The sequence below is a fragment of the Andrographis paniculata genome, unplaced genomic scaffold (genome assembly GCF_009805555.1).
Source record: "Andrographis paniculata isolate CXL003 unplaced genomic scaffold, ASM980555v1 Contig53END, whole genome shotgun sequence".
NCBI lineage: Eukaryota > Viridiplantae > Streptophyta > Magnoliopsida > Lamiales > Acanthaceae > Andrographis > Andrographis paniculata.
The window spans coordinates 2110243-2133079 of NW_026137588.1; the positions used below are offsets into that span (position 1 = coordinate 2110243).

The 22837-nt window shown below is 30.5% G+C and overlaps 1 protein-coding gene across 1 annotated transcript; it reads left to right on the plus strand.

Moving 5' to 3' along the window:
* The first annotated feature begins 10523 nt into the window (after nt 1-10523).
* Nucleotides 10524-11469, plus strand: LOC127255164 (uncharacterized). Its single transcript, XM_051280557.1, has 3 exons — nt 10524-10715; nt 10803-11066; nt 11302-11469. Exons 1-3 carry the CDS (start codon nt 10524-10526, stop codon nt 11467-11469), a joined length of 624 nt encoding a protein of 207 aa, XP_051136514.1.
* The last annotated feature ends 11368 nt before the right edge of the window (nt 11470-22837 follow it).

Here is a 22837-nt window from a genome sequence, read left to right on the forward strand (position 1 = left end):
ATAGATTTTATTTGGCACCAAAATCTAAAAATAACAATATTTTACTATTATAACGGAGCATGTAATTAAATGGTTGATAAAAATATAGTAGGATAAGTCAAAAAAAAAAAAAAAAAAAAAATAATAAATTGATTATTATTTGTTAATATATATATATATGTAATAAAATTGCAAGTGAATAAAATTTCGAGTGAATAAATTTTTTTATTATTGTAAATAAGATTAGCATACTAAAAAAAATAAAAAAATAGTAACATAATTTTGACATCGAGTGAATAAAATTTTTTATTATTGTAAATAAGATTAGCATACTAAAAAAAATAAAAAAATAGTAACATAATTTTGACAGATGAAGACAATATTAATAAGAAATCTATGTGCTATACTTGGATATTGGGTAATCTATTACTTCTATGGGCAAAATAATTATGAAACTTTGTTTGCGTACGAAAATTGAGTATGTATTAAGTGAAGTAAGATATTATGATAAAATTATAAAATAATTGATAAAAATGTAATATGGTAAAAAAAAAAAAAACAGTGAAATTTTTTTATTATTTATTTAAATAGAGACAATAAAAGTATGAATGGATAATTTTTTTTTTATCATAGATAAATTATATATAAATTTATAGAAAAATAAAAACTAACATGATTGTCAGAGAATAAAATATATTTTTTTTTATATTTTTATATTTTATAATATTTATGCTAGTAAATACTATATTTTAAAATAGTTGTAGTTTTCTTGCAACAGCCAAAATATATTGTTACTATGAAAAGATATAAAATATATATATATATATATATTTATAGTACCGAGATCCTTAGAACAAATTAATATATATAGTCGTCACACCAATCATCTTTTAATATTCAATATAATGAATAATGTAGATTTAATTTATGGAATATGAGTGTCATTATAATTATAAATATATTTTACAATACACTTTAATTTGTGCAATTTTTTTTGGAGTTTTTTTTTTAAAAAAGTACTAATAAATTTGGATAATTAATTAAAATTTGTTAGAATATCAAATAATCTAACAAAATCCAAATTTATTGACATAATAAATAACAAAAATATGAATAAAATTATGGTTTTTTACATCTATATATACTTACTTTTAATACTATAAATTGTTTGACTTTAAATCTTTTTGTTTTGTTTTTAAAAATCGAATTCTCTTTATATGTTTTCTTTGATTGTTTCATACATAAAACAATGAAGAAATAATGATTATAAAAAGAATATAAGAATGAAAATAAGAATACGAAGAAATATCAATTCATGTTTTATTAACCGTCTGATCAAGCTGAAATTTTTAGGAAGATTCGTGATTCGTTGATCTTTCGATTCAACGGTGAGTTTTGCAGTCATATGTTTATAGTTCGATTCAAATTTTATAGAATTAATGTGACATTTATTTTTTTCGGTTTCTTGATCTTAATTTTTCTGAAATTTGTAATTTTCCCTAGTCAGTAGTAATTGGAGCATGTTTACACTCACTTTTTACGGATTACTATATACAATTTGATACTAGTATTAGTTTGGTTGACCCGTGATTTTTATTTTCTTTATCTTGAAAGATTTTTTACTTTAAAATTTATTGCATCTCTTTCATATTTTATTTACGAACATAATTTATTATTGTTCCTTATATTTTTGCAAGAGGATTACGTTTTATTATTATTATTATTATTATTATTATTATTATATATATAGTGGAATTATTATAGTAAAATTCCTTGTTTAATTTTTAAATTTTATTATTCATAAGTTAATTATTGTATTATATTGATTCTATCGTTTCTATTATTATTTATTTTCTGCTAACCAATTCTAACATTCATACCGATGCAGAAAAAAAAAAAGAAAAAAAAGTAGATCACGATTTTTTCATTCTTATTATATATGCATTTTTCTGTTTTAAATTGAATTCATTTTTAGTATAATATTTTAATAAGTTCTTTTTAATTTTGTAGATTAAATTCAAATTTCCAGTGATGTGAAATAATATTTGGGATATCCATACATAAAATTATAATAAGTTTTAATATATAAAAATTTTATTTTTATTGTAGTAGTTCCATTTTATTTTGTATGCATTTTTTTTAATTATTTATTATGTTCGTTGTTATTTTTTATAAATATTTATTGTGTATGTTATCTTTTATAAATTATAAGTAATATTTAAAAAAAATATTAAAACAATAGTATATAATTTAATATTGTATAAAAATAATACGTGCATAGCACGATTATCACATATGTAGTCATGATTAATAAATGTATCTAAATAATTTTGAAATATTACTTTGTCATTTTTCTGCAAAATAAAGTTGAACGAATTGTTGCCCTTCTTTTTATTTTTTTATTTATTTTTTTTTATAGTTTTTTAATTGTAATTCACATATAAATTTATTTTACCTTTATAATAGGCTCTTAGCATGAGCTATAGGACCAATTCCTTAAGCATTTACTTCAAAATGATCTATAGTTTTTAATTGTAGCTATTATAGATATATTAAAATTTAATTTAAATTTTATTTCATATATTTTACAACAATTACTAATCTAATTTTAATTCTAAAATTAAATTCTAACCAATTTTTTTTTAAAATTAATTTCATCTTTCTTGCATTTAGAATTCGTAAATATTTTTTAAAGCCCATAATTTTTATCAGATATATTAAATTTTAATTTAAATTTCATCTTTTTTTTTTTTTTTTTTTACAATTATTCCAATCAAATTCTAATTCTAATAAACTCTAACCAAAATTTTTTTAATCTTATATTCCTCGCATTTAGAATTTGTAGTTATTATTATTGAGTTATTGACTTTATAATAGTCAAATATATTGTAAAGTTTTATAATTGTCAAGATATATATCACAAAATAGGTCCGGCAGTCTACTTCTACACCAGCAGTCAATCTCTTTCGGGACACATATATTTTATTTATTGTATATATGATTAATATAATTTTTATTTTATTTATTTATTATTATATTGTTCGTTGATAGTATTTTCCGAAAAAAAATTACTATTTGTTTATAAAGCCTATCATTTATTTTTTGCTCAAGACCTTGAAAAAGTCCAAAACGGCTCTGCTCTGTAATATAACTAATGTTTTCTCAATCAAAACTAATTTTCTTATATTTGTTTATTTCGTACATAAATAAAATATTTACCTGGTGTCGGTACAATTATCTAATTAACCGGTCTTAAAATTTTAAAATAGTTTAAAATATTATATAAATATTTTAGGTCTTTTATTATATGGCAAACTGATTATTTTTCGGTAATTGACCATGTTATCATTTTAATCTTATAAATAGAGGTGAAAGTTTTTTATAATTTAGTCTTCAATGTCTATGTGGCACGTGTATAGCATGGTGATAGACACGTGTCAGCCAGGTCAGCGTTATATGTCCATCACGTGGATTATTTTTATTTTTATTTTTTTAAATATAAAAAAAATTACAAATATAAAAATAAAAATATAAGAGTTCAAAAATAAAAATTAAAATTAAAAAAATAAAAAAATAGAAATTATTCATATATCCGGAAAGTCAGCTCCACGTGACATTTAATAATTTATATATCAGTAAATTTCTTAATTATATTTTTATATTTTAATATAAAAAATAAAAATTATCCAGGTAGTGGCCATGTGGTGCTGACATGACGAACATGTGAATAATTTTAATTTTTTAATTTTAATTTTAATTTTCATATATTTTATATTTTAAACTTTATTTTTTATTAAAAAAATAAAAATTATCTGCGTGGCAGACACGTGACAGCCACGTGGCTCTAATATGGTCGACACAGATTCGCCAGCATGCCACGCAGATGCCACATAGACATTAAAGACTAAATTTAGAAAAACTTTCACTTACAAAACTATTTTAAAACAACCATCAGTTACGGGACTAAAATGATAAAGGGTCAAGTTACGCGACTAAAAAATAGTTTATCATTTATTATAAATCTAACAAAAGTATGCATATAATTTGGTTATTGTATTTACTTACACAACAGTCACATACAAAGAAAGAAAAAAAAAAATGAAATTGCACAAAACTTACATATATTACGAAATTACGGCAAATTTTTTATACTTTCAAAATTGCGTCAAACTCTCTAATGATTTCAAAATTATTTAGCGGCATTTGATCTATACGCACCTAAATTGCAAATAAATTTCAAAATATCAATTTCTAAAACTCTAAAATTAAAATATATACATTCTGTTATATTTAGCCACAGAATAATAAATGTATAAAAGAAAAAACTCTTAAAACTAGAGGACAATCACTACTTTTTAATATATTTTATGTTTCTTGATGTTAAATCTAAGATAATAATAATTATATTTGTAAATTGAAGGGTTTAGAAATGAAGATTTTAAAATTTATTCGTAATTTGAGCGTGTGCAAGTCAATCACTATTAAATAAGGATGGCGGAGGTAAGACGTAAAGTTTATGAAACCATGAAGGGAATCTGACACAATTTTTTAAATATACAGAATATGACTCAATTTCATTAAATTACAAGTGAATTTTGTAGAATTTTTTCAAAAAACAAAGTCATCTCTTGTAAATAGAATATATATATATATATATTTCGATATGAAAGTCAATAAAATTGTGTTATAATTAAAGGAAAATAAAATCCAATGTGTGTATCTATATATATATATATTTCATTTGATTTATAGCGAACGTATGGAAATTTTAGAGAGCTACTTTAGTTATAACGCAATTTTATATTAAAAAGTAATATTGAAATGTAGTAGACAAATAAATATCATATTATATATTTTTATTTATCCTTTGTTTTTTTTTTTTTTTTTTTTTTAAAGAAGAATTGTCCTTTGTTTATGGTCAGATGTCAGTATGCTGATTAAATATCAATTGTCTAATCTCATCTTTATCATCCTCATGATCAATGATAAAAAATGCTAATTTCGTAATTTCGATATACATTTTGTTTGAAACAAAAAATATAATTGATAGGACGATAGTAAAGAGTGCTATAAAAAACAATAAGAAGAATATATGAAAATAATACTGTTGTGCTTTTTGACTATATATTTCATACTTGACTATTTCATCATAATACTCTTATAAAAAACAACAATAAGAATATATAAAAATGACAATGTTGTGCTTTTTGAGTATATATTTCTTGACTATTTTATCGCAATGCTTTTATAATAACTAACATAATTAATTACTCCCTCCGTAATATGGGTGTATTACCATAGACACGAGAATTTAGGTAAAGTATAATTAGTAAGTAATTAAGAAGTATATTAGTAAAAATAATTATTATTTAGTAAAAATAATTATAGATTAAGATTAAGATAAGTAAATAGTTTAATTAAAATTAAGAAAATTATAAAATTTAAAATTTAAAATGCGATTAAAGTGCATAATTATATTTTCAAAAATATAAAGAACAAGCTATGTGGGACGGACGAAAATAGAAAATAGAGACAAATTACGTGAGAAAGAGGGATAAAATTTTGTTTTCGTATGGTATTTTTGTTCTTTATTGTAGCGTCATCTTTGCTAATATCCTATCAATTAGTTTTATATTTTAGACACAAATAATTATCCCTCAAAAGTGCACAGTGAAATCACATAATTAGCATTTTATGTCATTGACCATACAATATAAGAGCCTATGCAAACAAAAATGTGGTGTTTTTAGAAAAGATATTTTATGCTCTATTTATGCAATCACGGTGTTTTTATATATATAAAAAAATCAATATAATTAATTTTATGTTTTGGAGAACACATATTCTGGTTCGTTATAGTACATGAAAAGCTTATGAAAAATAATAAGGTGATGCTTTTTGGGTATATTTTTTATATATTGATTATGCAATCACGACGCTCATTTTAAAAAAAAAAATTAACATGATTAATTTTCTTTTATTGAAAATACAGACTTTGATTAGTTAGAGTACAAAAATAATTTATGCAAATAATAAGGTTACACTTTCTGAATATATATTTCATGCTCTAATTATGCAATTACAATGTTCTTTCTATAACTATATTAAGAATAAAAAAAATATAGAGAACATTCATCCGATTACAAGCCCAGGAGGAAGACAACGACGACATTGACAGTGACTGTGACCGCCGTCGCCGCCATGACGATGACTCAATTTCTATTCAATAAAGCATCCGATGACAGCGCTGAAAAAATTATTAAACTAATCATTCTAGATCCGCCATTGTTGAGAACCTCCATTGCCTTTGTTGCTACAACCACTCATTTTTTGCCGTCGCCGTTGCTACCGGTGTTTTTTTTAGGAGGTGTTTGCTAGGAGTAGTTTTCGCCATTCACCACGCATATAGAATTGGCGTTTGTGAATCACAATGGCCTCTAACTCATATTCCCTCCGTCTCATATCTATATATTTATTTGTTTTTTCCACAGAGTTTTAAAAATATTAGTATTATATTGAGATAAAGTAGAAATAAAAGTAAAAAGACTAATGACATTTGTGGAATATATTGTAAATTAAAAGGGTATTTGTAATGTTAGATAGATAGTAAAATTACTAAAAAAATGAAATGAATACTTTGTTACGAGACGGACCAAAATAAAAAATAGATAAATTGTTAAAAGACGGAAGGAGTATTACATTTTTACCTGCACTCATCTCTACCATTTGATTAGAAAACAATATGATATATTAGAATTAATCAATATGCTATTGATTAACGTAATCACCATCTTAACTGCCACCAAAAAATCGATATAAAGTTATTATTTCGAAATGTGAAGCACTTTAAATTGATTCTATTACAAAAATTCAATTATACTAAGATATTTTAAATTATTTGTTTTCGTGAGTAGATTCTACCCTCTTCATTTTATTTAATTTTAATTGTGTCTTTTTATTTATTTTTGGTAAAAAATTGTCCTTTATTGCTGGGTTTTACTCCAACTATCAATGTTACTAATTTATTTTCATTTCAAAAATATAAAATAATTTTTTTTTAAATTTATGTTAACTAAAAATTAATTATACATTTAAAATATCACATTAATACATATATACATCAAATTAAACAACTATTTTACTTTAAAATTTACCATTAATTTTTCAAAAAAATTGCAAAAAATATCATCTACATATACTAAATTATTATTTTTATCTTTTATTTATCGTGTTCGCAAACTACATTCTACACGTTTGCAAAAGTTATTATTTATGTTATCTGGCCGCGCATTATATTCACATAACGACTGTTCTACGCGTGGCCACACGTGACTGGAATATATTTGGCCGGTGAAATAAATAAAAAGATAAAAATGATAATTAAGTGGAGAATATATTTTGTAATTTTCCCAACAAACCCAACACCCAAACTTTGAAAAATAATGGATGTTTTTTTGTATTACTTTTAGTTTAAAATATTTTTAAATTAAATCAACGAAAGAGTATCAAATGTATAAAAAAATATAGAGTATTATTTTATATTTAATTATTATTATTTTATGAATAAGTAGAGTATAGATATTATGTATTGTGTGAATATGAATTAAATGTTTTTTTTAATATTAGTTGGAAAACGTGATTATTTTTTATTTTTTTATTTTCTTTGAGTGAATCCACCCAATATATAGCAATATGATTTTTGTTAACATGTTGAATGATATGATAGCACTTTAAATATAGACTGACAATATAAATGAATATCATAAAATTTGCTAATATAATATATATAACGTATAACTAACAATATATGATAATAATTTATACAATATTCATATTAGATCTGTTCATACAGAAACCTTATAAATATAAACAATATAGAATTTATCAAAACACATGTTGCGTTGATTGAAATCATATGTTTTATGTCTATTTTCATTTTTGGACCATCACTATAAGAAATTATCAATTTTTGTAATGAGGTTTTTTTATTCCTAAATTTACTTTTTCCATTACTAATGATATTATAGACGAAATTAGAGATGAAATTACGTTAGCTACGTAAACTTTAGGAACGAAATTCCGTTAAAAATATACTATTTTTTCTTTTTTTTAGTTCATTCTCAATTTATTATATACAATTTAATATATACAGCCTTAAGATAGGCATTATTGTCCTCTTCATATTTTGTTTATTTTTATTTTTATACTTTTTTATTTAGCACACGCATATACCTGAGCCTGAACTTAAGAACAAGTTCCCTAAGGGAAGATGTTATCTCTTTGCTATAAGTAGCTTGAGCTTTGTCAAGCCCTTATACATGTGTTTGTTTGGGGGTTTGGATTTTGAGTTGGGATTTGAATAGTAAAAATTTTGAATTTGAATAGTTGGATGATGTGATATAAATAGATGTTGACGTGATGTTTTGAATGTAAAATTGATTTTTAATATAATATAAAAAATGAAAAATAGGGGTTTGATTTGATATTTTTGAGAGAAAAAAATTGGATGAATAATATAAATCCAATCCAATCCCCCAAACAAACACATGTGTTGAAGTATTCCCACTTGGAGACTATGTTATGGGTCCGATCGGGGGTATATGTATGGTAATATCAATGCACACATATGCAGTTTAGTGTACGAATGACTATATGTTATTACATTTGTGTCTTTCATAATATTAACTTTTTTTTTGTCTTTGTTTGTACTTATATGTAATTCTAACTACATCAGTGGCCAAAAATATAAATTACATATTTAATTGTCTTTTACACCGAATAAAAATTTTGACTAATTTAGATATATTTCGTTGACTGAAATGCTCTCTAGTACACCTATACATATATATTTTGTATACATATTACTCCCTCCGTTCCAATACAATAATCTTGTTTACAATTTGTGTCCGTCCAAAAACAATTGTCTTATTTACATAAATAACCATATCATTATAAAACTACCCATACTTTTTTATTTTTATTACACAATTGCCACTATTTTTTACACTAATACACTCACAAGGGTAAAAACGTCTTTTACCCATAATTTTTATCAACTACCAATATAATATCAATATTCCTTAAATCCCGTGCCCAACCCAATTAAGACTATATTTATGGGACAGAGAGAGTATTTTATTTTTATATTCATATACTTTTCTTTTAAAAGTAAATTACAAATTTAAAAAATATATTAGTATATATGTATATTATTTTATAGAGAATAAATTTTGTAATAATAGAGAAAAAGAAAAGATTAAAAAGATAATATATAAAGAAACATTTTAAAAAAAATTAGAGTTTATGGAATTGATTGATTGCATATCTACAAATATTTATATATATATATATATATTTTCTTCTCTCTCGTTTTCTCTTTCTCTAAACTCGGATGAAAACTGTCCATAGGGCCAAACGTTCGACCAGTCTGGCCCCAACAACTATGACAAAATGACTCTGACCCACCACTGGATCGATAAGGTATTGTTGACTTTCTTACCCGACCACACTACCGGCTTCTCCTGAGCAACTACCAACCAACTTTCCGGCCACAAATCCTCCGGCAATTGGGCTCTCGCTTTGGGTCCCCCGGCGGCTGGCCCTTCCAAAGCCGGCCAACCAGTAGCCGACGCTCCTGAGGCCAACCGACGTACCGCTTGAGAGGAGTCTGGTAGACATATCTTGAGGCCAACCGACTTCTCGCTATACGACTGTCTTTAATATTTCCCATGTGAGGCCAATTGACTTCCCTCAGTGTTGGCTCCTAAAATATATTTATATAATTCATTATCTTTATTTCTCTCATCCTTCCATTCGATCAATTCGGTCTGCCACTTTTTTTTTTCCTTTATTTCATCATTCCATCCGACCAATTCGATGAGCCACTTCATTTTTTTTCTCTCTCCTCTCATTCTCTTTCTCATAAAAATAATTCGGTCAATCCTTTCTGTTGGGGAAGTGATTTATCGAACAAAACACATTCTAACACTTTAAAGGGCCAACTCCCGAAGCGTGGGCGGTTCACAGTTATAACTACGTTTCAACAACGAAAAACAATGCATAACATAAAAGAACAATAAGACAAGGTGTTTGTTGACCCGGTTCGATTATCAACCAATCTACATCCGGGGGATACTAATCCAGGAGGAATTCCATTAACTAGTGTTGATTAAGGACACAAACAACCACAACTCATTTAACTTTAATGCTAGTCGTGGCTAACCCAGGAAAATACCTGCTAAGGTTCTCGTTGCTACAACCTTGTACTAACAACGACCACAAAACAGAGAATTCCAGAGCTTGATCATTCCCTCCGGTTGGAACTCCATTAATTCCGAACACCTTCGACCTCTCCGGCGAATTTTTCTGTCAAAAAACTCATTCAAAACTAAAGGGAATCGATATGGATAGATATGTGATAGCTTCACTCAATATTCTTCTCTCTAGAGTATGATCTTCAAATCACACATTACCAATCTTCAACCCTATCTGGTTATGTAAATTATATGGCATGGGCTCGCGATGTTAAAATGCATCTGGCATCAATGGGCTTGGAAAATACTATTGCCCGGGATAAAAACTCCCCGAGCCAAGATCGTGCAAAGGCCATGATCTTTTTGTGTCATCACATTGATGAGGCACTGAAAATGCAGTATGTCACGCTGGAATCCCCACTTGAATTGTCAGAGAGATTGAAAGAAAGATATGATCATTTGAGGCTGACATTGTTGCCAAGGGCACGAAGCGAATGGCAAAGCCTATGACTTCAAGACTTTAAAACAGTCCAATAATATAATTCTGCCATGTTTAAAATAACATCACAGCTGCGCCACTGTGGCGAAAATGTATCTGAATCTGATATGATGGAGAAAACTTTCTCCATTTTTCATGCCTCTAACATGGTTTTGCAGCAGCAGTATCGCGAAAGAGGCTTCCAGAAGCATTTTGAGCTGATCACGTGTCTTTTGCTGGCCGAACAAAATAATGAATTGCTGTTGATAAATCACGAATCTCAGCCGACAGGTGCAAATCCATTTCCAGAGGCAAATGCAATACAACCGGAAATTCCGGTGCATGGTCGTGGGCAAGTCAGAAATTAGCGAATTGATCGCGATCGAAATCAGAATCGCGGACGGGGCCGGGCAAACGCATACAGTCACAATAATTATTAAAACATGCCCTGATATGTGCCAAATCGACGTTATAACGACAGAAGGCCGTACAGACCTCAACAGAGGATCAATACCGGGAGAAACATAAATAATGACGAGGAATGCACCCGGTGTGGAATAAAAGGCCATTGGGCCCATGTTTGTCGCACAGCTAGTCACTTGGCTGAACTGTATCGGGCCTCAGAAGAAAGACAGGGAAGAATTTCCCCCTGAAACAAATCACGTTGCCCACGATGACACATTTGACGATGTGATGAATGAAAATATCACGCACCTGGATGCCGATGATCTGCTTCACATAGCTGATGATGTTAAATGATAAAATATTGTTGTATCTCTTTTGTTATTTTGATGCTTTTTGCCCCCCTTTTTGTATTACCCCTTATAATATAAGTCTATTTTGATTATGTTACTAATACATGTCTTTTATTATTTTTACCTTCTTGCAAAGATATGGATGCCAAATATTTTGGAGCCGATGACAACATCTGTCTTATCGACAGTGCTACGACTCACAGCATTTTGAAAAATAAATGTTATTTCTCCCACCTGAATATGGGAAAGACCACCATTATTACTATTAGTGGTGCATAAAAAATGATTGAAGGCTCAGGAAAAACTACTGTATTTCTCCCAAAAGGGACAAAAATGGCAATTGAAAATGCCTTGTTCTCGAGCAAAGCTCGAAGGAATTTACTGAGCTTCAATGATATTCGGAAAAATGGGCATCACATTGAAACATTGAATCTGGCAGAAAATGAGTATCTCCTGATAACTCAGATTTTGAATGGCAAAAGAATTGTGAAAGAAAAATTGCCATAATTTTTTTCCGACTTATATTACTAAAAAATCAGTGCCATTTAAATATATCACCTTGTAGACCAAATGACTACTAGCGAATTTAAAACTTGGCACGATCAACTTGGGCATCCTGGCAATGTAATGCTGAGGCGAACTGTTGAAAATTCAAATGGCCACTCATTAAAAAAAATATTTTGAGTCCGAATGAATTTGCTTGTGTTGCATGTTCCTAAGGGAAGTTAATAATGAGGCAATCTCCAACAAAGGTTGGATTTGAATCCCCAGCTTTTCTGGAAAGAATTCAGGGTGATATTTGTGGACCAATAGATCCACCGTGTGGACCCTTCAAGTACTTTATGGTACTAATTGACGCGTCAACGCGATGGTCACACGCATGTCTGTTATCTACTCGCAATCTAGCTTTCGCTAGACTACTTGCACAAATAATTAAATTGCGAGCATAATTTTCAGATCTCGCGATAAAGAAAATACGTCTAGATAATGCTGGAGAGTATTCATCACATACATTTGATGATTACTGCATGTCAATTGGGATTATTGTGGAACATCCTATTCCCCATGTACATATGCAAAATGGTCTCGCTGAATCCCTTATCAAAAGATTACAATTAATTGCTAGACCATTATTAATGAGGTCTAAACTTCCCGTATCATGTTAGGGACATGCTATATTGCATGCAGCAGCCCTCGTGAAAATAAGGCCGACAAGTTATCATTGTTATTCCCCTACTCAATTGGTTTCTGGAAAAATACAAAATATATCTCACCTGCGAATATTTGGGTGTGCTGTTTATGTTCCAATTGCACCACCTCAACGCACGAAAATAGGACCTCAAAGAAGGTTGGGTATATATGTCGGGAATGAATCACCCTCAATTGCAAAATATCTTGAACCAACAACGGGTGATTTATTTACTGCAAGATTTGCAGACTGTCATTTTGACGAATCACATTTCCCGATATTAGGGGGAGATAGTAATCAACTGAAAAAAGAAATTTCATGGAAAATACCACTTGAATTTGATCTTCGTACGAAACATAGTGAACTTGAAGTTCAAAGAATCGTGCATTTGCTGAAAATTGCAAATCAATTGCCTGATGCTTTTAATGATGCTGCAAGAATTACAAAATCATATATTGCAGCAGCAAATGCACCAACCAAAATAAATATCCCAGAAGGGAATGAGTCGAGTGCTAATGAGCATACTACTTGCGTAAAACGTGGCAGGCCGTTGGGTTCCAAGGATAAGAATTCACGAAAGAAGAAAATTGTAAATACTGGTGAAGAGATCAACAATGATCAGATAACTGAAAAGGTCAGTACAACCCCTGAAGAGGTTGATACTAAAAATTCTGATGAAAGTGATGATGAAGTTATTGAAACTTCTGTTAACTATACTATAATGAAAGATAACGAGAATTATGAACCAAAATCGGTTGATGAATGTCGGCAAAGAGATGATTGGGCAAAATAGAAAGACGCAATTAAGTTTGAATTGGACTCATTGAAAAAACGGCAAGTATTCGGCTCTATAGTCCAAACACCGGAAAATGTGAAACTTGTTGGTTACAGATAGGTGTTTGTGAGAAAAAGAAATAAAAATAATGATATCACAAGATATAAAGCAAGACTTGTAGCCCAGGGTTTTTCCCAGAGACCGGGTATTGATTTTGAAGAAACATATTCGCCGGTCATGGATGGAATAACATTAAGGTATCTGGTGAGCCTGGCAGTACACAATAATCTTGATATGCGATTAATGGATGTGGTTACTGTCTATCTTTATGGCTCCTTAGACAATGATGTCTATATGAAAATCCCAGAAGGGATAAACATACCTGAATCATTCAAATCAAAGCGAAAAGAATCATATTCCATCAAATTGCAAAAATCTTTGTATGGGTTCAAGCAATCAGGCCGAATGTGGTACAATCGTCTCAGCGAAAGCTTAACCAAAGAAGGTTATATAAATTACCCTATCTGTCCATGTGTTTTTATAAAGATAAATGGGTATGAATTTGTAATCATCGCTGTATATGTCGATGATCTCAATTTGATTGGAACTCCTGATGAAATCCAGAAAGCTGTTGAATATCTGAAAAAGGAATTTGAGATCAAAAATTTTGGAAAAACCAAATTTTGCATTGGTTTACAAATTGAGCACTTGGAAAGTGGAATCTTTATCCACTAATCAAATTATACCAAAAGAGTACTGAAACAATTCATGATGGATAAATCACATCCGCTAAGTACCCCAATGATCGTCAGGGCACTCGATCTAGCAAAGGATCCATTTAGACCAAAAAAGGAAAATGAAGAAACACTTGGTCCAGAAGTGCCATATATGAGTGCTATAGGCGCATTGATGTATCTTGCTAACAGCACCCGACCTGACATATCATTTGCTGTAGATTTATTGGCAAAATTCAGTTCATCGCCTACTCGAAGACATTGGAATGGGATTAAGCACATTTTTCGTTATCTCTAAGGAACAATTGATCTCTGGTTATTTTACTCGAAAGATTCTCGACATGAATTGATTGGTTTTGCCGATGCAGGATATTTATCTGATCCTCATAAAGCCAAGTCACAAACTGGCTACATATTTACTTATGGTGAAACTGTGATCTCCTGGAGATCGATGAAACAAACTTTAACTGCCACTTCTTCAAATCATACTGAAATATTGGCAATACATGAAGCTAGTCGAGAATGTGTTTGGTTGAGGTCAATGACTTAACATATTCTAAAAAATTGCGGGTTAATACCTGACGATAAAATTCCCCTAATTACATTATGAAGATAATACGGCTTGTATAGCCTAATTGAAAGGGGATTACATTAAATGAGATAAAACGAAACATATTTCACCAAAATTCTTTTTTACTCATGATCTTTAGCAGAATTGTGAAATTGATGTGCAACAAATTCGATCAGATAATAATTTGGCGGATATATTAACAAGGCATTACCGACTGCAACATTTGAAAAATTGGTAAAAAAAATTGGAATGCATCGGTTCAGGGATCTTAAATAATGTCTAGATCAGGGAGAGCAAATTGATACAAGAATGTTGTACTATTTTTCCTTCACTAGGATTTTTTTTGTTCCACAGAATTTTTTCCTAATAAGGTTTTAACGAGACACATTCTTCGTATATAAAAACATCCAAGGGGGAGTATTGCATGCATACGTTGTATACACGTATCACCTCATAGGCATAGTGTATGGATGTTTAATATATATAGACGTGGACATTTGCTATTGGTATAAGTTGTCTATATGTATGTGTATAAGTTTGAAATAAAATGCAATATACATTAATCTACTCCCTTAATCTCTTACTTGTTTGCCTAGTTCTCTCCATTTTCACTTGCAGTATTAAGTATTATATAATATATCTATCTATGCACTATATATAAATATAATAATAACTCACTTATATATATATTATATATATACGATACACACATATATACATATATTATATATTATATACAAAATATAAAATAGTAGTTAGCGGTAGGAATAATTAATATTTCTATTGGTTAATCCTATAATAATATAACAACAAAATTCATATTAAAAATAAAATAACAAAAAATAGTTAAAAAACAAACACACTATACGATTCTTCTCTTTTTTTTTTTTTTCATTCTCAGGGTTTGGATTTTGATTTGGAATTTGAGTAGTAAAAATTTTGAATTAGAATAGTTATATAATGTGATTGAAATATGAATTGATGTTATGTTTTGAATATAAAATTAATTGTTAATATAGTATAGAAAAATTAAACACCTATTTTTCATTTTTTATATTATACTAAAAATCAATTTTACATTCAAAACATCACATCAACACCTATTTATATCACATCATACAACTATTTAAATTCAAAATTTTTACTATTCAAATCTCAACTCAAAAACCAAACCCTCAAACAAACACACCCTAAGAGAACACAACCGTCATGGTCGATGTGTGAATGGCTGTACAAGTATTGTGCCCTATTCATGAGCGGATTTTCCACATGAATATACACATTATATTAGCATTTTGTTTGATGAAGTATCTTTCCATGCTTATTAAGATGAGAATATTTTGTGTTTAGATAAAGTTTAGATCGTGGGCAAATCAGCTTTCGAATTCTAAAGGCCAAACACTGTCTTCTTCAAATCTCTTTGATACAAAGAAAATAAAATACAATGAAAAATTTATAATTAGAGGACAATTTAATACTCTCTCCATCCCACTCCAAAGGGTTTTGTAGTTTTGTTGTAAATTAAGTAATAATAATATTTTATTCGTTAGTGGAAGTTTGCAAAAGATTTTGATATATTTTTGTTATTTGACTTTATGTATAAAAGAATTGTATGTGTAAAATATATTTGTAATTTTGGTACAAGTTAAATGTATTTTTGTATTAGTGTATGATTACTTAGACTAAAATAAGAAACAAATACATTGGAGAGTAAGAGAGACAAAATTAGTAAATAAAATTACTTTGAGTTGTGACGAAAAGAGTATAATTTCATATGTTAAAAAAAAATCTATATTTTAAATTAAAAAATAAATAAAGATTGGGGAAGTTGGAGGTACATTCTCTACGGGCTTTAGAGGTGTTTTGAAGTTCTGTGTTATGTGTTAGGATTCAATTACTCGATAGGAGTATGATAATGTCTTATTTGGATCGAGCTCATATGGATTTATTTTTGGATTATTACTTGAAAAGGCCTTATACGAGTGGTTCTTTTTCTAATTTTTCAATATGAGATTTAAGTTTGCATCCCAACGGTGAGCTTGAGGAAGACTTATCGAACAGCCAATTCCATTTATGAATGCAGAAAACCTTTGATGTTGCATAGCTGAGAGTTCTTATAACATCCAATATCGAGTATTTTACCGAATATATATATTTGTCGTCGTAATTTATTCCCATATGTTTAAATTATCTATATTTCAGTTCTAACTGCTTATATAAGTACTTATGGCATAAGCCATGAGGATTTGATATTTACTCAATCAACTTATAGAAGTAAAATGATACAAGTAATTAGACATTAATACCGAAAAAAAAAAAAAAAAACAATTTTACTATGAGGTTATAGAAATGGACTCCAATATGTTTGTTTGAGAGATTTTGTGGGATTTCTACTATTCCTCAAAATTTTTTCCCCAAAAATATTAAATCAAACACTTATTTTTCATTTTTTATATTATACCTAAAATCAATTTTACATTCAAAACATCACATCAATTCTTAGTTATATCACATTATACAAGTATTCAAATTCAAATTTTTTACTATTCAAATCCTAACCCAAAATCCAAATCCTCAGACAAACACACTGTTTAGACTAGCAATAAAATTGGAATCGCAACAAAACGTTTTAATAGATATCTTATTCTCCTATCCACATTGTAATTAATCTCAAAAGGAATATTCTTGGCTTAAGTTATACTTTATTCTAAACTTTTAATTGCATTTTCATAGCCACATATTCTTCTTCTTCTTCTTCTTTTCTTCTTCTTCAAAAAGTTGCTTCAAGCCTAACCCAATAGTTTGAAGAACTTAGCAAGCAATGTATTAACATTAAAGACAATACACTATCATCTATTATCATCATAAATAATTCTTAGTTAGGCCATCAACACTAGTAATTAAAATCACAGATTGTTGGAGTTGGAAATAGCTTTGCTCGACTTGTATGCGAACAATCAATATAGATATATTCGAGTCGAGATTGGGCATCCATGGAGAAAGCAATCTATCTATCTATATATATATATATATATATCAGTTTGATTTTTTGAAGGACGCCGTGATGAGTTGGGCATCTCTAGAAACCACAGATACAGGCAATATGATATGCTGTTCAATTAAAACAACAAATTTATACATATATCTACCTTTTTAACCACATTATAAAATGCACACTGACTGAACAATTACTTTGAAATAGTGAGAGAGAGAAGACATAGATCCAAGAATCATACATACATACATATATATATATAGATATATATTTATATATATGCATACATAAACGTGTGTGTGCATGCAATAATTTTAAGGATGGCCAACTGAAATTGGTGTACATTGTACGTCCACTAGTTATTTTATTTTATTTTATTTTATTTATTCTAGTGTAAGTGTCCACTTGTTGAGACAATTTCTAGACAATACCCACACCATATTAACTGCTGAGAAAATCATTGCCTTCAAATAGGGCGACCTCAATAGCCCAAGTTCATGTTGGGGCCATAAATGGAATCAACTACTTTTCTGATTTTGGAATTATACATACATACATATATATATATATATATATTGTTTCACTTTTCCTTCTGCTTGAAAATTCCATGCAAATGAAGATAAGTGCCTCTTCTGCGTTAAAAACGCGGGCTTTTCTTTTGAAGCATCTTCGACTTAATTGGAAGCCGATATCGACCTTTATACGTCAAACATCAAGTATATTTAGAAGTATAGGTCAAAGTCATAGAAGTTCGACCGGCGCTGAAGGGGCTACATGCATGGTTTGCCATCACGGACCGTTGATCGACCTTTATCGTTCCAGATACATCGCGGCGTATTAGTCAAATATCGGCTTATATGGGAAAAAAATATTTTTTTAAGAAAAATGATAATAAGCAATTAAAATATATCAAATCATAAATATACTTCATTCGTCCCACTAAAAGTGTTCACATTACTGTAGACACGAGAATTTAGGTAAAATATAATTAGTAAATAATTAATAAGTGTATTCAAAAATAATTATTGTATAATAAAAATAATTATATATTAAGATTAAGATAACTAAATATTTTAATTATGTAATTAAAGTATATAATTATATTTCCAAAAAGACGGACAAATTATATGAGACGAACAAAAATATAAAAAGTGAGTACTTTATATGGGACGGAGGGAGTAATCAATTTGAAAATTATATATTATTGAAGAAAATATATTATAATTTATAGTAAACTAAAATTAAAAATAAATAATATTTCAACTTAATTAGCATATATTCATATATAAATGTAAATACTAAATTTATAATTTGCATGATTATTGTCATTGTACTAAAAATCTTATTTTAATAAATAAAATTATGCACCTTGTATCCATCAATATTAAAATTTCATCTCTATCATTTGTATTACATAGAATTAATGAATGCAATATTATTTGAAAGCATTTACACATATAGAGAAAATATTCAACTCAGTCCTAATCCGTTGTCGTAGACAACGAACTATGAGGTGAGAAGAAAAAAAAAAAAAAATCAGTCACTCCTATTGAGAGTTTTTCAAATCTTAACGTAGCCAAATGATAAGAATCAATGAAACATTTGGTCTAGAGTTTGTTACGCACATGCTTGATAAAAACACCACTTTTTTTTTTTTTTTTCATTTCTTCATTTTTCTTATGGTATGTCTATACAAATTATTTATTATATATGATTAAAGACATCCGCCTAATTAAAAAGGTCAAAAGCATGTTAATGAAAATATTAACATTAAAGAACGAGAGTAGTCAATGTAATTTTTGGAATGTGTTGACACACACAAAATATTTGGTGGGCTAATTGGAAATTCGCAATGAGTTGGACAAGAGGGCAAAACGGATCGGAGCAAAATTAGTTCAAGACTTAAAGAGATAGTTGAGTTTGTAATTCAAATATCGAAATTATTTCAGCCCACACTTTAGATATAACCAATTTTTTGTGGTGGTGAGAGAAAAATTTAGGATTTATTAAAGGCTCATTACTAGAAGAATAAATAAGGGAATTAATGTGTGATACTGATGATGGTTTATGATGAATGAAATTTCATTCTTTTAGGAGTGGAAGGATGATGGAACCCTTGGTGGTCTGGGCAAGAGGAATTCTTGCTAGTGAATGGTTAATGGCGAATAAATGTATTGAAGGTTTCAAATCATAGGACCGAATGAATGTGGAAGCAATGGAGGTAAGGGTATCGGATCAAGACAAAAAATAAATTGTCAGCACTTTTTTTCTTTTTACTCTATTATGTTATTTTCTTTTATTGTTGCATCTTAGAATGTAGAGTTTTGTAATAATCGATATCATCCATCCAATACAATTTGTCGCTGTGTGCTTTTTCTTGAGTTGATTTAGCTTATCTTCCCGGAAAACTAATCGCATATCACCGGGAGCTTGCATCGAGTTGCCTGGAAACCCACCATATCTCACGAACGAGAACTATAAGGCTGGAATCATTTTCCAGGCCAACATAAGAAGCACGCCCAGTGGGACCAGCGGCATATGCGGTTGCGATTCGGGAGAATGATTGATATGGAGAATCAGAGGAAAAATAGCGATGGATTGTCAGACTCTCTCCAGGGGCTATCCATCCATGACAGTTAGCAGCAAGAAGACGGAAATTCACGGGTGGAAGGTAGTGTTACATCTCAGCGGGTGGCGACAGCCTTCATCTGCCAAGAGATCTCATCGACGTTACAATCCGGCCTTCAAGATTTCATGAACGAAGTGTCACGCAAATTGGCTGACATTCTTCGGCCGACCGTTAATAATGAAATGGCCGCCGTTCGATATGAGGAGTCAAGGCAAGGTTCAGTGCTGAATGTGATCTCGTCGCCAATGTCCATACAACACCAAATGTCATTAGCGCCAATTCAAAATCTGGAGCACACCGTTTCAGCAATACAATTTACTGCAGACCCGAGTTCTACGGTGCCGTCTACGTCAGTCCCGAATGTAATGCTGCCAAATACTGTGCTTCAACCTTCACCCACAGCAGTCCCTTGACCAACTCCAGGTCCAATAGAAGCAAGCCCTACGGCCAATCCAGCAGCAATAACGGAAGCAGCAGAAATCAGTGGATTCATGATAAGTTCCTCACGAGAGAATAGTCCTAAGAACAGCGGGGAGTCAAGAAAGGATTCCCCTTCATCGACTTGTTCCGGGGATTATTCCCCTGTCTTTCGATCACTCTCAGAACTTTACCTGCAGACCTTATTGCATTGCCTAACCTTCCTCTTCTGACATTACAGCTCGGTGAAATAGACATGTCTGTGAAGATGCGGACTGCCTGCACCTGGACAGAAAGGCCCTATGAAGCTTGACTGTTCCTTGGGATTGGGTTTGGGCCTTTCATGCGCAGGTTAGGTGGACTTGAACCTTGTTCCTACATAACCTGATCAACTCGATCAGGCACTCGCCATCTATTTTCATTGTTCAAATCTTTGACCTCGAAAAAGTGATTCGATTGATGGGATTTGGTATGAGATCGATGAGATTGATATTCAAATATCTATTCTTAGAACGTATTGATTTGAAGAAAGTTAGCAAATACGGGTTTGGAAAAGGGATTTTGAGAAGGTGTAGCTTTCTTTTCTTATATTATATAGGGGAAGCAGGATACCTACGTATTTAATGAGGGTGTCATTGCTCGTCGACCCGCTTCGATTTGTCTAGATGTGATCCAAGCGGGTTCAAATGCCTGAAGAGCATATTTCCCGATTGGTTATTGCATTAATATTTCAATCTCGCTCCAGTATGCACTATTCACCTCCTGATCCGAATCTGTCCTAAGATAATCTGTATTTTCTAATATCAATAAGTTAATATTAGGTTATCTTGAGCTATCCTAAATCGGACTATTTTGTGTCAATATACGTTTGATTAGTCAGTTCTATGGGGCAAGGAAGGGATATAACTCAGTGGTAGAGTGTCACATTGACATGGTGGACTTGTCTACGGGGCAGAGACCTGGTCAGATCTAGGCCACTCATTCTATTTGTCATCTATTAAGATATAGATATTTCGTTGCATAACGGGCTCTTCTTTACACCTACCTATTCGACATCATCAGAAGTACGACAATTACAGTTTGGACAGATACAGATGCTCTGTCGGGAGTTGCCAAATAGAGTTGGGGGAAAAGCGGTGCAAACCATTCCATACGATGGGATTCCGATGTATGGTTCAAGGGGTAATGCCACAAATTCATTCATAGGACAAGAAGTTGTACCACAACAGAAAACACCCCTGAGGGCAACGCCCATTTGAAGCTCTAGGCAGTCCCCAAATATATCCTCAATATCAGGGACAACAAACGCCAATGGGTCCGCCGGCTGGAGATTATAACGCCGCCAGTAAAGCACTTCCGATGCATCCGTTGCCACCCGTTGCCCCATTATAGAATCCAGCGGTGATTGATCCACAAGCATTAACAAAGGTTGTTTGAAGAGTTTTCGAACAACATTTACGCCTTTTAGATTGCTCATAATATCAAAAACCGTACCCCAATTGGGTAGGAGCTACTATGCCATTGCCACGCAATTTTAAAGTTCCCGAGTTTATACTATTTTCAGGTGAGGATGGACGTTCTAGTGTGGAGCATATAAGCCATTTCAGCTCACAATGCCGCGAAGTAGGCTATAATGATTGGCATCAACTTCATCTCTTCTCATTGTTGTTAACAGGTGCCACATTTAATTGGTATTCGGCACTACCGCCAAATTCCGTACAATCTTGGCAAGATTTGGAGAGGATGTTCCACGACCGATTTTACAGTCCGCCGGATGAAGTTACGTTGCTCAATCTAATGAGCTCAAGGCAAAAAATTGATGAGTCGGTGGCAGAGTACATTGAGCGTTTTTGGCAATTGAAAAGTCGTTGTAATGTTCAAATTTCAGATGCTCAAGCGATGAACATAGCCGTGGAAAACATGCACCAGCAACGTAAAGAGAAATTGGCGCTATAGGAATTCGGAGACTTTCAGCAGTTGGTGGTTCGTGCTGTTTGTGCGGAACAAATGATAAAAGAGCGACAGGCTGCTCGGGCGATTCGAACCCGACCGACAAATCAAT